Source organism: Anomaloglossus baeobatrachus, chromosome 2 (assembly GCF_048569485.1).
Source record: "Anomaloglossus baeobatrachus isolate aAnoBae1 chromosome 2, aAnoBae1.hap1, whole genome shotgun sequence".
In the NCBI taxonomy this organism is placed as follows: Eukaryota; Metazoa; Chordata; class Amphibia; order Anura; family Aromobatidae; genus Anomaloglossus; species Anomaloglossus baeobatrachus.
In genome coordinates, this window is record NC_134354.1 from 116,294,498 (window position 1) to 116,310,065 (window position 15,568).

Consider the following 15,568-nt stretch of genomic DNA (forward strand, 5'->3'; position numbering starts at 1 on the left):
TGTCATGACATCACAACATCCACCATGATTTTGTGCACCCATGAATAGGACCATCCTGGGGCTCAAAAAATGTTAAGGTCTAGTGTGAAGTGGCCTTAGGATTCAGCACTGGTGATGGTGATAAGATAATGTGCCAAGGACCGGACGAGTGACAGTTAGAAGTTGGGCGGCCAGAAAGATGAGCGGTAAAAGGAGTATAAGTTTGTTTTTTAAACTTTTTGTTGTCACTTTACAGTAAAATGGCGATTCAATCCACGTGGAAACCACTTACAAAAAAGTAGCATTTTGGTGATTTCTAATTTTTGGGTCGAATTCAATTCTACTCAAAAAAGAATTTCTTTCTACGTATTTAAATTTTGGTTTCATGAATTGCATGAAAATATAAAATATCTGCAATATTTAAAAACAAATGTCCCCATTCATCAAAATCAGTGATTTTCTCACTGGTCTTGATGGTGTGATGGAGTCCGAGGCTCCTGGTTTATGATGAGGTTTATGCTTCTTCATGAAACAGGAGCATCTAATGAGTGATGTGGACCTCTGTGTGCTCCATGCCAGGAATCTTACACCAGTGGCTGGTGTAAGATTTTTGGTGAAAGTACTGCCATAGGTTGAATTAGAAGAGCCACGGCATCACACCCACTCCACACCCTGTTGTGCCTCAGCTCCACTTAGCTTTGCCCATTTTTGCGTACCACGGAGAAACTGGAGTAAAAATGTAAAGTCGCTAACTTAGTGTGCCATTCCAAGGTGCGCCAAAATTGGGTGATTTTTCAATGCAAATTATCCCAGAATTCTGGAGAAATTACATTGATGTATCAGGGCCAATATACTACTTCTTCTTTACAGACTTTCATCTAATTAATGATACTGAAATTAAATACATGATATGTCATTTGGAAACACAGGTTTCCTTCCAGTATTGTTTTTATAGACAGTACAGCAGGATACGGTACTTGGGTCTCTAGGTAATAATAAATAACCCACCTCAAATTGTCTCTATGCGGTTCGTTGTCCACTAAATGATGACTCATCAGGAGACATTTATTTAAAAAATGAAAAAAAAACACCTTATTATAGTAGAGACTCTTGAAGGTTTATTATTACAGAGATTGTCAAAAAGAACCCCCCAAAAAATCTATAAAAAATTAAGAATATAGGATAACTTATCCACTATGAATCTATCAATTAATATACAGGTATGAAATGATCACAGCTATAGAACTTCACCAGGAGGCTCCTGTCAAAGTCACATCTTGTTTGATCCTTTAAATTGTAGCATACTGAGATAACCTTAGAAGTAAGCTCCGTGTATAGACTAGCATTTCATTATCATAATATTGTGCCATAACCATCAGCCAAATGTTCTTGAACAAGTGTATCTTTTCCATATATTGTTAACGTAATTTCAAGAAGAATCCTGCAGCTACATCTACCTGAGTGTACACTCACGTTGATAAATGACGGAGGGGTCAATAGACCTATATTCCGATCTCTCTCATTTCCACTGTATTTCTGTCCACTCCATCTCTGTTGCTTATAATAAAAGGTGCAGAGTCTATGTGATTTATGCAACTAACTCTTACTAGCTATGCTCTGTGTATTATGGATAAGTCACTGATTCATCCAACACATATTCATAAATTAATATTAATACTGGCATTGACCTATAAAGCCATCCATATAATCTGACTCTTGCATATATCTCCAAACTAATTGCCCAATATCTTCTAACATGTAACCTCCGGTCCTCCCAAAACCTGCTTCCCTCATCCACACATCTTCACCCAACTGCCTACAAGAATTATCCTGAGTATCCCCCATACTTTGGAATTCTGAACTCCAACATGTTTGATTATCCTCCATACTCTGAACTTTCAGAAAATTTGAAAACTCATCTCTTCAAGAAAGTTAACATGGCTGCAATATTTTCGGTGCCACCTCCCCGCCATCGCAACTACTCCTAACCCAAACAACCTACGGTCTGTCTCCCCATTATCCTGTAGGATGTAAGACAGCAAGGAAAGGGCTTTTTTTATTTTTGTACCAGTCTGTCATTGTTAGTTTATTCACTAAAATGTATATACAGTGCCTACAAGTAGTATTCAACCCCCTGCAGATTTAGCAGGTTTGATAAGATGCAAATAAGTTAGAGCCTGCAAACTTCAAACAAGAGTAGGATTTATTAACAGATGCATACATCTTACAAACCAACAAGTTATGTTGCTCAGTTAAATTTTAATAAATTTTCAACATAACAGTGTGGGTCAATTATTATTCAACCCCTAGGTTTAATATTTTGTGGAATAACCCTTGTTTGCAATTACAGCTAATAATCGTCTTTTATAAGACCTGATCATGCCGGCACAGGTCTCTGGAGTTATCTTGGCCCACTCCTCCATGCAGATCTTCTCCAAGTTATCTAGGTTCTTTGGGTGTCTCATGTGGACTTTAATCTTGAGCTCCTTCCACAAGTTTTCAATTGGGTTAAGGTCAGGAGACTGACTAGGCCACTGCAACACCTTGATTTTTTCCCTCTTGAACCAGGCCTTGGTTTTCTTGGCTGTGTGCTTTGGGTCGTTGTCTTGTTGGAAGATGAAATGACGACCCATCTTAAGATCCTTGATGGAGGAGTGGAGGTTCTTGGCCAAAATCTCCAGGTAGGCCGTGCTATCCATCTTCCCATGGATGCGGACCAGATGGCCAGGCCCCTTGGCTGAGAAACAGCCCCACAGCATGATGCTGCCACCACCATGCTTGACTGTAGGGATGGTATTCTTGGGGTCGTATGCAGTGCCATCCAGTCTCCAAACGTCACGTGTGTGGTTGGCACCAAAGATCTCGATCTTGGTCTCATCAGACCAGAGAACCTTGAACCAGTCTGTCTCAGAGTCCTCCAAGTGATCATGAGCAAACTGTAGACGAGCCTTGACATGACGCTTTGAAAGTAAAGGTACCTTACGGGCTCGTCTGGAACGGAGACCATTGCGGTGGAGTACGTTACTTATGGTATTGACTGAAACCAATGTCCCCACTGCCATGAGATCTTCCCGGAGCTCCTTCCTTGATGTCCTTGGGTTAGCCTTGACACTTCGGACAAGCCTGGCCTCGGCATGGGTGGAAACATTCAAAGGCTGTCCAGGCCGTGGAAGGCTAACAGTAGTTCCATAAGCCTTCCACTTCCAGATGATGCTCCCAACAGTGGAGACAGGTAGGCCCAACTCCTTGGAAAGGGTTTTGTACCCCTTGCCAGCCTTGTGACCCTCCACAATCTTGTCTCTGATGGCCTTGGAATGCTCCTTTGACTTTCCCATGTTGACCAAGTATGAGTGCTGTTCACAAGTTTGGGGAGGGTCTTAATTAGTCAGAAAAGGCTGGAAAAAGAGATCATTAATCCAAACATGTGAAGCTCATTGTTCTTTGTGCCTGAAATACTTCTTAATACTTTAGGGGAACCAAACAGAATTCTGGTGGTTTGAGGGGTTGAATAATAAATGACCCTCTGAATAAACTTTTCACAATTTAAAAAAATAAATAAAAAAAGAAATAACATTCTTTTTTGCTGCAGTGCATTTCACACTTCCAGGCTGATCTACAGTCCAAATGTCACAATGCCAAGTTAATTCCGAATGTATAAACCTGCTAAATCTGCAGGGGATTGAATACTACTTGTATGCACTGTATGTATTTTGTCTATCACCCCTATTCATGTAAAATACCATGAAATCAATGGTGCTCCAAAAAAAAAAAAAGAATAATAAGAATAATAATAATAAACGCACAAAGCTGATGATGCGACCTGCATGCACTGAGTATCTGTATACATCATCAGCATCCTGCAGCTAGCTTACTTCTAAGGTTAGTGGCAAAAAAGTCGCAAAAAGACACCAAACAAGAAACTTCAGTAAAACTCTATTGGCATTTTGCTTAAGCATTTCCTACTTTAAAAATTCAGTCTGAAAGCCAGTGTCCAAAAGATGCCAAGTTCACAAATCCTTATAAATAGAGATGAGCACAGTCATGGAAATTCGGTTCAATGGGTGCTTCCAGACTTTTAAAAAAGTTTGGTTTGGCTTCTTGTCTTGATCTGAACCCCAATGGAAGTCAGTAATTGAGCAGTTTGGGTCTCCGCTCACATGCAGCCAGCCATAAACAGACCAGTTACGGGGGAGGGTGGATGGGATTTTTTATTTTTTTGGTGCACACTACAGGATGGACCATAAGTATGGATACACCCTGCATGGGCCAAAAGTATGGATACACCCTGATAAAAAAAGAGTAAAGTTGAATTCAAAATGGCGGCTTTGCAGATGGCTGTCATGGGCGTCACCCGGCCTCAAAAGTTTTGCCCCACCCATTTACTAATATGCCACAAATGGTAAGGTGATATCAGCAACCACTTCCATTTTATCAGGGTATATCCATACTATTGGCCCACCCAGGGTGTATCCATACTATTGGCCCACCCAGGGTGTATCCATACTTATGGCCCACCTTGAACATCTGATCATACTGTATCCAAGCACAGTACTGCTCACACGAGCGGTTTGTAAATGTAAAGCACCCGAACTCTGAACTCAAACTTTGTTTTTTTTTTTGGTAAAGTCTGTGTTTGATATGAACACCGAACCTCGGGTTCACTCATCTCTACTATAAAGAAATCATTACATCCTATTATCTGGGCCACTAAAAAAAACAAATCAAATGCAGACATTTTCCGTGGAAATTTAATGCCTTATTTTTAGACTTGCTTCATCTTTAGGGCAAATTGCATATAGCATTGATGTGCATCTGTTAACTATTTGCTGAACTTTTGTCCCTTTTTCTCAGTGCAAGTTTTTCAAAGAAACTGAAAGATTTCCTAGCACCAGTAAAGTGAATTTCATGCTCACGTTGTTATTTTTTCCTTGTAGATTTGACACAGTTTCTGCAGCTTGTCAATTCTTTTAGCGTTTTTGCAGAGTTTTTCACCTATTCTATTGAATGTGGTAAAAATGCATCGAAAGCATGCAAAAAAAAATGTAAAAAATGCATAAAAAGGTGGCAAAAATGTGCATATTTTATGCTGAATTTTTCCTATCAACACTGCAGTATAAATGTCTGCAGCAAATAGTTAACGCGTCCACGCACACAGAGTAACCGCTTCTAACATGATGTCAATATTGTTTAAGCATACAATATATAAGCGTTTAAATACCAGTAAATTTCACTTACTTTAGAAGAACAGAAATCTAAGCACATGTCTGTAGAGAGATTGAAAAATGATGCAGGAAATACAAGACTTCCATTTTCTGGGGCTCGGAAACATCCTCGGTAGGTAGAATTCCTTCCTGTGAGGAAAATGAAAACAAAAATTTGATGAAGTCATATTGAGATGCAGAGAACCTTTTAACGTGGACCTATCACCATAGTATGCTGCTCTGTTTTGGAGACAAGGTACACTATTGTGCCAAATAGTACACAAAATATTGTGCATTTGGCCAAATTGCAGGACCAAGTAAGCTTGACGTGTAGTTATGAGTGCTGTAGTCATGAAAACTGAAGAAGGCATCTAATTATCCATACCTCCCATCCAGACTTTGTGTCATCAGAACTGATCACTCCTGAGCAACAGTTTTTGTAAATTGTCAAGATGGTGGTGGCATCATCTGTCTATACCATGCTGAAGAAGCAGAGGAGACTTGATTACTATGTACAGTACATTCTTTAAAAACCGAGTTGTGCCTTCCATTAGCACCTCTCTCTAAGCTGAGTGCATTCCCTATTAGCAGACATCAAATGTTTCTACCATTTTTGTGTGGGAACACTATACTCTGGAGCAGAGTGTTCTTTTATCTCCTCTCTAGGATTACCTTACTAAATTATCACTGGAGAAAGTTATTTAGATACAGCAGGTTAAAAAGTATTGAACACAACTAATTTTCTATTTTCGTAGTAAATATATTTCTAAAGGTTCAATTGAGATGGATTTCTGACCATATGTTGGTAACATCCCATCTAATCCACACAGGCAAAGAAATCAAACAATATATACATAAATTTAGTGATATGTAATAGTGAGAAATGTCACAGGGAAAAAGTATTGAACATATGAAGAAAGAGAAGAGCAAAAAGCCATGTAAAGTCATGACACCAGGTGAAATCTATCAGTAATTAGAAATCTACCCTGCCACTTAGGGGTACCTTGCACACTACGACATCGCAAGCCGATGGTAGCGATGCCGAGCGCGATAGTACCCGCCCCCGTCACAGCTGCGATATCTTGTGATAGCTGCCGTAGCGAACATTATCGCTACGGCAGCTTCACATGCACTTACCTGCCCTGCGACGTCACTGTGGCCAGCGAACCGCCTCCTTCCTAAGGGGGCGAGTTGTGCGGCGTCACAGCGACATCACACGGCAGGTGGCCAATAGAAGCAGGGGGGCGGAGATGAGCGGGACGTAAACATCCCGCCCACCTTCTTCCTTCCTCATTGCAGCCAGGACGCTGGTAAGGCGATGTTCCTCGCTCCTGCGGCTTTACACACAGCGATGTGTGCTGCCGCAGGAACGAGGAACAACATCATAACATCAATCCTTCCGAAATAATGGAAACGACCGACGCTACAGCGATCATACGATTTTGACGCTTTTGCGGTCGTTAATCGTAGTAAAAACGATTAACACACTCCGATGTCGACAGCGACGCCAGATGTGCGTCACTTTCGATTTGACCCCACCGATATCGCACCTGCGATGTCGTAGTGTGCAAAGTACCCCTTAGTGAAAAATAATATCAGATGATTCAATTGATGGCCTATAAAAACATGTCTCATTACCAAGGTGCCACACAATAAACATCTCATGATAGGTAAAACCAGTGAGTTGTCTCAAGACCTTCCAAACCTTATTGTTGCAAAACATACTGATGGCATTGGTTACAGAAGAATTTCTAAAGCACTGAAGGTCCCAGTGAGCACTGTTGGGGCCATAATCCAGAATTGGAAATAACATAACTTCACCATAAACCAGCCATGACTAGGGCTCCCTGAAAGATTTCAGATAGAGGAGTAAAAATAATTATCTGAAACGTTGTCCAGGAGCCAAAAACAACCTGTGGACAGATACATAAAGACCTGTAATCAGCAAGTTCAGTTGTTTAAACAAAAAACCCCCAATAATTAATGTGCTCATCCTCCACGGCCTGTATCCACGGCTCACCATGCAAGACTCCATTGCTGAACAAAAAGTATGTTCAAGTGTGTTTAAAATTTGCTCAACATTTAGACGAGCCTGTAAAATACTGGGAGAATACAGGCACTGGTAAACTAAACTTCATATATTGTAATTGAAGGAAAGATGAATGAACAATTTAATGAGACATTCTTGATTAAAATCTGCTGCCATCTACCAGGATGATGAAGATGAAACGAGGGTGGACTTTTCAGCAAAACATTGATCCTAAACACAATTGGTCTCATAAAACGAAAATAAAGCTGCTAGAATGGCCCTGCCAATCACCGAACCTGAATCCAATAGAAAATTTATTGAAAGAACTAAAGCTCAGAATTCATAGACGGAGCCCATGAAACCTTCAGGATTTGAAGTGTGTTTCTGTGGAAGAATGGACAAAATCACACTTGAGCAATGCATGCAACTAGTTTCTCCATACATCTTGAAGGTGTCATTACCAACAAAGGCTTTTCAACAAAGTTTTAAACAAATTTAAGTAAGTTCGATACTTTTTCCCTGTGTCATTTCTCACTATTACACATTACTACATTTATTAATATTCATGGTTTGATTTGTTTGCCTGTGTAGATTGGATGGGTTGTTACCGACATCTGGGGAGAAATTCATGTCAATACCACCTTTAGAAATATATTTACTTAGATAATTGGTGACATGTTCAATATTAATGTCACCAGCTGTATATAATTATTGGAAGAGAGTGCATTGATACAGTTATGGTGAATAAGCAATTTCTATTTGGTAGCTGAAATATCAAACCAGGAATGATGCAGGTAGCAATATTACTCTCCTGTCAGTGCAACAGCTACTATGAAGCAGAATATGAACTGCTTTATATAAATGACAGCCCCATATGGAGCAGTAATGGATGCCTATGGATACTGTCTCAAAGAACTTGAATATCTTTATAACTAGGGAGGTAATAACTCGTATCTCAAAAACAAAACAGAGTTTATGCTTACGTGCATTTAAAGGTTAGTCATCACCAGCACCATTCATCTTAATAATCTGCATGGCAGATCAAGCAAACATAATCTAGAGTCTAGAATCCCAGTTACAAGGGATTTTCTACTTTGTACAATAAATATCTGCAACCTCAATTCCCCAAAAAGTTGGAAGAGTTGTAAAATGTAAAAAAAAAAAAATCCAAGGGTTTAAATTTTCTTTATAGTCCTATCTTATTCAAAATACATAGAACACATGTAAGAAGGTAAAAGTTAGACATTATTCCATTTTGTTCGAAAAAAATAGTAATGTGAAAATGTACGTCAACAACATAATAAAACACACAAACACAAAAATCACACAAAATCAAAGAAAAAATGGATTTTACAGCAAAAACAATGTTAGGATACATTATTTCCTGTATAATGACATGTATAAGGTAAATAAAAAAAAACAGGGGAAAAAAAATCCTTCACCTCTTGAGGATATGTTCACATGTAGGATTTTTGCACTCATTACTTTTAATGTTGAAAAAACGCTCAAAGAATTAGTATGATGCTTGTTTAAAAAACACATCAGTTTTTCATTTCAGGCACAGCACTTTATATACATGCACAGCGCTTTACATACATCAGCAACACAGTCCCCATTGGGGCTCACAATATAAATTCCGTATCTGTATATCTTTGAAGTGTGGGAGGAAACCAGAGAACCCAAAGAAAACCCATGCAAACATGGGGAGAACATACAAACTCCTTGCAGGTGTTGTCCTTGAGCCCAGGACCCCAGCGCTGCAAGACTCCAGTACTAACCACTGAGCCACAATGCCTCTGGTACCTGATACAATTGGAACCATCAGGTGCTGACTGTGTAAAGCCTGCTTCACACGCTTCAATAGATCTTTCAATCCGTCGTCGGGGTCAAGTTGTAAGTGACGCACATCCGGCATCATTCGTGACGTATTTGTGTGTGAAACCTACGTGCAATCGATATTGAACGCAAATACGGTGATCGCATACACGTCGTTTATTCCTCATACATTGGACGTTTGGTAGTACGAAACTAGTCAATTGTAACGTGTGACATCCATCATACGATTTTTATGTCTGATGCTATGTGCGCAGGTGTGCGCTCTGCACCACAGCTTAAAAAAGGTTTGCTTCAGAGCGCAGCTGAAAAGCTGCGTTCTGAAGCGTCTCACAATGTCTGTCATTCACTAATCTCTGTCAGTCAGTAACTATCTCTGTCCCTCTCTCTCTGTCCATGTCAGTCTATCCCTCTTACCCCCTCTCTCATACTCACCGATCCCCGATCACCGGCGCGGCTCTGCACGGCGTTCACACTGCTCCGGCGGCTTTTACTGTTTTGAAAAAGCCGGCCGCCCATTAAACAATCTCGTATTCCCTGCTTACCCCGCCCACCGGCGCCTATGATTGGTTGCAGTGAGACACGCCCCCACGCTGAGTGACAGGTGTCACACTGCACCCAATCACAGAAGCCGGTGGGCGTGTCTATACTGTGTAGTGAAAAAAATAATTAAATAATTAAAAAAAACGGCGTGCGGTTCCCCCCTAATTTTAAAACCAGCCAGATAAAGCCATACGGCTGAAGGCTGGTATTCTCAGGATGGGGAGCTCCACGTTATGGGGAGCCCCCAAGCCTAATAATATCAACCAACAGCCGCCCAGAATTGCCGCATACATTATATGCGACAGTTCTGGGACTGTACCCGGCTCTTCCCGATTTGCCCTGGTGCGTTGGCAAATCGGGGTAATAAGGAGTTATTCGCAGCCCATAGCTGCCAATAAGTCCTAGATTAATCATGTTAAGCATCTATGAGACACCTTCCATGATTAATCTGTAAATTACAGTAAATAAACACACACACACACACACCCGAAAAAAATCATTTATTTGAAATAAAAAACACAAACATATACCCTGGTTAACCACATTAATCAGCCCCAAAAATCCCTCCATGTCCGGCGTAATCCAGGATGCTCCAGCGTCGCTTCCAGCGCTGCTGCATGGAGGTGACCGGAGCTGCAGAAGAAACCGCCGCTCCGGTCACCTCCACACAGCAACTGAAGACAGCCGCGCGATCAGCTGAGCTGTCACTGAGGTTACCCGCTGTCACTGGATCCAGCGCTACTCACCTCAGTTGCTGCCTGGAGCTGACCGGAGCGGCGGTGAGTAGCGCGATCAGCTGAGCTGTCACTGAGGTTACCCGCGGCCACCGCTGCATCCACCGCTGGATCCAGTGACAGCGGGTAACCTCAGTGACAGATCAGCTGATCGCGCGGCTGTCTTCAGTTGCTGTGTGGAGGTGACCGGAGCGGCTGTGTCTGCTGCAGCTCCGGTCACCTCCATGCAGCAGCACTGGAAGCGACGCTGGAGCATCCTGGCTTCCGCCGGACATGGAGGGCTTTTTGGGGCTGATTAAAGTGGTTAACCAGGGTATATGTTTGTGTTTTTTATTCCTAATAAATGATTTTTTCGTGTGTGTGTGTTTATTTACTGTAATTTACAGATTAATCATGGAAGGTATCTCGGGGAGACGCCTGACATGATTAATCTAGGATTTAGTGGCAGATATGGGCTGCCATTAACTCCTTACTACCCCGATTTGCCAACGCACCAGGGCAAATCGGGAAGAGCCGGGTACAGTCCCAGAACTGTCGCATCTAATGTATGCGGCAATTCTGGGCGGCTGTTGGTTGATATTGTTAGGCTGGGGGGCTCCCCATAACGTGGAGCTCCCCATCCTGAGAATACCAGCCTTCAGCCGTATGGCTTTATCTGGCTGGTTTTAAAATTGGGGGGACCGCACGCTTTTTTTTTAAATTATTTAATTATTTATTTCACTACACAGTATAGCCACGCCCACCGGCTGCTGTGATACCTGTCACTCAGCGTGGGGGGCGTGTCTCACTGTAACCAATCATAGGCGCCGGTGGGCGGGGTAAGCAGGGAATACGAGATTGTTTAATGGGCGGCCGGTTTTTTCAAAACAGTAAAAGCCTCCGGAGCAGTGTGAATGCCGTGCAGCGCCGGAGATCGTGGATCGGTGAGTATATGAGAGAGGGCTGCTCAATTCAGTTACTCAGGAGTTTAGCGGTCACCGGTGAGTCTTCACTGATGACCGCTAATCAGGACGCGACACAGACAGAGCTGCAGCATGACAATGAAGTCGGGTGAGGTTCACCCGAGTTCATTCTGATCGTGCGGCTCTTTCTGTGTCTGCTGTCAACTACCATTCACCGCTGCTACATGGCTGTCTGTGTCTGCTGTCATCTGCCATTCAGCTCTGCTACATGGCTGTCTGTGTCTGCTGTCAGCGGCCATGTAGCAGAGCTGAATGGCAGATGACATAGTAAAAACGCATCCCTACACATTACACACGCTTGTCAAGTCAATAAATAAAAAAAAAAAAGGTGCCCAATGCATACGTCACAGAACACATGATCTAAAGGATCGCACACAAAATTGATCAATTTAACATAGACTACTAACGCTCGTGTGACAGAAAATGAACGACCTACGTGCAATCTCATTCAATCGCATATGCGACCTGGGCATGTCACATCGCATACGAGATCGCATACCTAATTGTAAGGTGTAAAGCTGGCTTAACACAGCTGACACCTGTGTGGCATGGGGCAAGCTTAGATCCTGAGCCTTGTCGACACAATGAAATATGCTTTGCTGCCATATATGTATGATGGCCGTTTTTAATAGGGTTATCCAACTCTTATAACTTATATCTTATAGGGTGCTTTACACGCTGCGACATCGCTAGCGATTGCTAGCGATGTCACGAGCGATAGCACCCGCCCCCGTCATTGGTGCGATATGTGGTGATTGCTGCCGTAGCAAACATTTTCGCTACGGCAGCGTCACACACACATACCTGTTCTGCGACGTCGCTGTTGCTGCCGAACAATCCCTCCTTCAAGGGGGAGGTGCGTTCGGCGTCACAGCAACGTCACAAAACGGCCGTCCAATAGAAGCGGAGGGGCGGAGATGAGCGGGCGGAACATGCCGCCCACCTCCTTCCTTCCTCATTGCCGGTGGATGCAGGCAAGGAGATGTTCGTCATTCCTGCAGTGTCACACATAGCGATGTGTGCTGCCCCAGGAATGACGAACAACTAGCGGCATGCACCACCAACAATATTATGAAAAGGAGTGACGTGTCAACGATCAACGATTTTTCCCGTTTTTGCGATCGTTGATCGTCGCTCCTAGCTGTCACACGCTGCGATGTCGCAAACGACGCCGGATGTGCGTCACAAACACAGTAAGCCCAACGATATATCGTTAGCGATGTCGCAGCGTGTAAAGCACCCTTTAGTGTGAGAAGTGTAATAAAAGGAGATCTGACTAATGGAACACCATTAGTCTCAATAACGTCTCCATGAGATGTTCCATAGACAGTGAACAGAGCTGAGACTGGCATGCACAGTCACTACTCCATCAACACATTGGACACAGATCAAGCCATTTTTATGATCACTGAGGTCCCAGTAATCAGACCCTGAGCAATCACATACAGTAATATGAAAAAGTTTGGGCACCCCTATTAATGTTAACCTTTTTTCTTTATAACAATTTGGGTTTTTGCAACAGTTATTTCAGTTTCATATATCTGATGGACTGAGTAATATTTCTGGATTGAAATGAGGTTTATTGTACTAACAGAAAATGTGCAATCCGCATTTAAACAAAATTTGACCGGTGCAAAAGTATGGGCACCTCAACATAAAAGTGACATTAATATTTTGTAGATCCTCCTTTTGCAAAAATAACAGCCTCTAGTTGCTTCCTGTAGCTTTTAATGAGTTCCTGGATCCTGGATGAAGGTATATTTGACCACTCCTGTTTACAAAACAATTCCAGTTCAGTTAAGTTTGATGGTCGCCGAGCATGGACAGCACGCTTCAAAACATCCCACAGATTTTCAATGATATTCAGGTCTGGGGACTGGAATGGCCATTCCAGAACATTGTAATTGTTCCTCTGCATGAATGCCTGAGTAGATTTGGAGCGGTGTTTTGGATCGTTGTCTTGCTGAAATATCCATCCCCTGCGTAACTTCAACTTCGTCACTGATTCTTGCAGATTATTGTCAAGAATCTGCTGATACTGAGTTGAATCCATGCGACCCACAACTGTAACAAGATTCCCGATGCCGGCATTGGCCACACAGCCCCAAAGCATGATGGAACCTCCACCAAATTTTACTGTGGGTAGCAAGTGCTTTTCTTGGAATGCCGTCTTTTTTTTGCCTCCATGCATAACGCCTTTTTGTATGACCAAACAACTCAATCTTTGTTTCATCAGTCCACAGGACCTTCTTCCAAAATGTAACTGGCTTGTCCAAATATGCTATTGCATACCTCAGGCGACTCTGTTTGTGGCGTGCTTGCAGAAACGGCTTCTTTCGCATCACTCTCCCATACAGCTTCTCCTTGTGCAACGTGTGCTGTATTGTTGACAGATGCACATTGATACCATCTGCAGCAAGATGAAGCTGCAGGTCTTTGGAGGTGGTCTGTGGATTGTCCTTGACTGTTCTCACCATTCTTCTTCTCTGCCTTTTGATATTTTTCTTGGCCTGCCACTTCTGGGCTTAACAAGAACTGTACCTGTGTTCTTCCATTTCCTTACTATGTTCCTCACAGTGGAAACTGACAGTTTAAATCTCTGAGACAACTTTTTCTATCCTTCCCCTGAACAACTATGTTGAATAATCTTTGTTTTCAGATCATTTGAGAGTTGTTTTGAGGAGCCCATGATGCCACTCTTCATAGGAGATTCAAATAGGAGAACAACTTGCAAGTGGCCACCTTAAATACCTTTTCCCATGTTTGGATACACCTGCCTATGAAGTTCAAAGCTCAATGAGGTTACAAAACCAATTTAGTGCTTTAGTAAGTCAGTAAAAAGTAGTTAGGAGTGTTCAAATCAAGAAATTGAAAAGGGTGCCCATACTTTTGCACCGGTCAAATTTTGTTTAAATGCGGATTGCATATTTTCTGTTAGTACAATAAACCTCATTTCAATCCAGAAATATTACTCAGTCCATCAGTTATTAGATATATGAAACTGAAATAGCTGTTGCAAAAACCCAAATTGTTATACAGAAAAAAGGTTAACATTAATAGGGGTGCCCAAACTTTTTCATATGACTGTAATTGTAATTATAGAACACTCCTAATTCGCAGAATCTAATTATTTTTTTAAGTAATACCAGTATTTCGTTTTTCTAAAATAACTGGGGAATTTATCTGCAATCCCTCTAACCAGCCTGGTTCTTGTAGCAGGGTATGTGCATCAGAGATATATATACAATATAATCTTAACATGATATTTTATAACAAACCAAGGCACTGTGTCGTGAGACAATGTGAAGATGTCAGAGAGATCCAGGCGCTTCCTCCACGTTGGTAACAAATGTCCTTAAGGAAACATATGATATTTTTTTTAAAAAATGTCACCGTTCAGACGCAATCTACTTCATATTTGTTTTTCTCCTGGGTGAAGGGACAGTGTGATTAGCAATTACAACAAGCCTCATATTGTGATATTTCATTACAGGATCAAATGTCATCTGCTGACAAAATAAGCAGAAAAATAAATGCTGATTCCCCTCACCCTACCTTTTCTATTGATTTTTCTTGTGATCTGCATTGAAGCAGAAAAATTGGTATTTGGAGGAAAAGGGATTAACTATTTCAGTCACTGGTTTGTACTGCAGCAAGTATTAAAATATAAGAAAAAAATGTAAAATGAATCTGCCCGTAATGTAGAAGCATTGATGGACCGTTCATCTGGACAACAGATGCTCAAAGTAAGAGAGTAAAGATCCATCAGGGAGATGATGTAAAGATCTTTCAAATGTTCTTCTTAATTTATGTTCTGCAAATCTCCCTCCTAACAGATCGTAATGTGGCCTGAGCTGGCTTCTCATTTCTATTCTATAGCTATGATATGGAATTGTTGTTACATGAAAGTCTCTCTAAGGGCTCTTTTCCACTTGCGTGAGACTCGAGCGTATCTCACATTGCATCACCCGGCATGGCCTGCCTCTTTCCCAATGAGAGCGTCTCAGCTGCATAGAAATAGATGCAGCTGACCCGCTCCTGTCGGAAGAGAGGCAGGCTATAGGCTCCGTTACACGCAACGACGTATCTAATGATATATCGCCGGGGTCACGGATTCCGTGATGCACATCCGGCATCGATAGAGACGTCGTTGCGTGTGACAGCAAGAAACGACCGTTAACGATGGAAAATACTCACCTTATCGTCCATCGTTGACACGTCGTTCCTTTTAAAAAAATCATTGATTGTTGAGCACGCAGGTTGTTCATCATTCCCAAGGCAGCACAC

General features: G+C 42.0%; 1 protein-coding gene across 1 annotated transcript in view; it reads right to left on the minus strand.

The window, feature by feature from the left end:
- WSCD1 (WSC domain containing 1) overlaps positions 1-15,568 on the minus strand; it is a 248,127-nt gene that overhangs the window by 92,156 nt on the left and 140,403 nt on the right. The window contains exon 5 of the mRNA XM_075335278.1: positions 5,215-5,330. Coding sequence (XP_075191393.1) covers positions 5,215-5,330 — 116 coding nt within the window. The remainder of the gene's footprint in view (positions 1-5,214; positions 5,331-15,568) is intronic.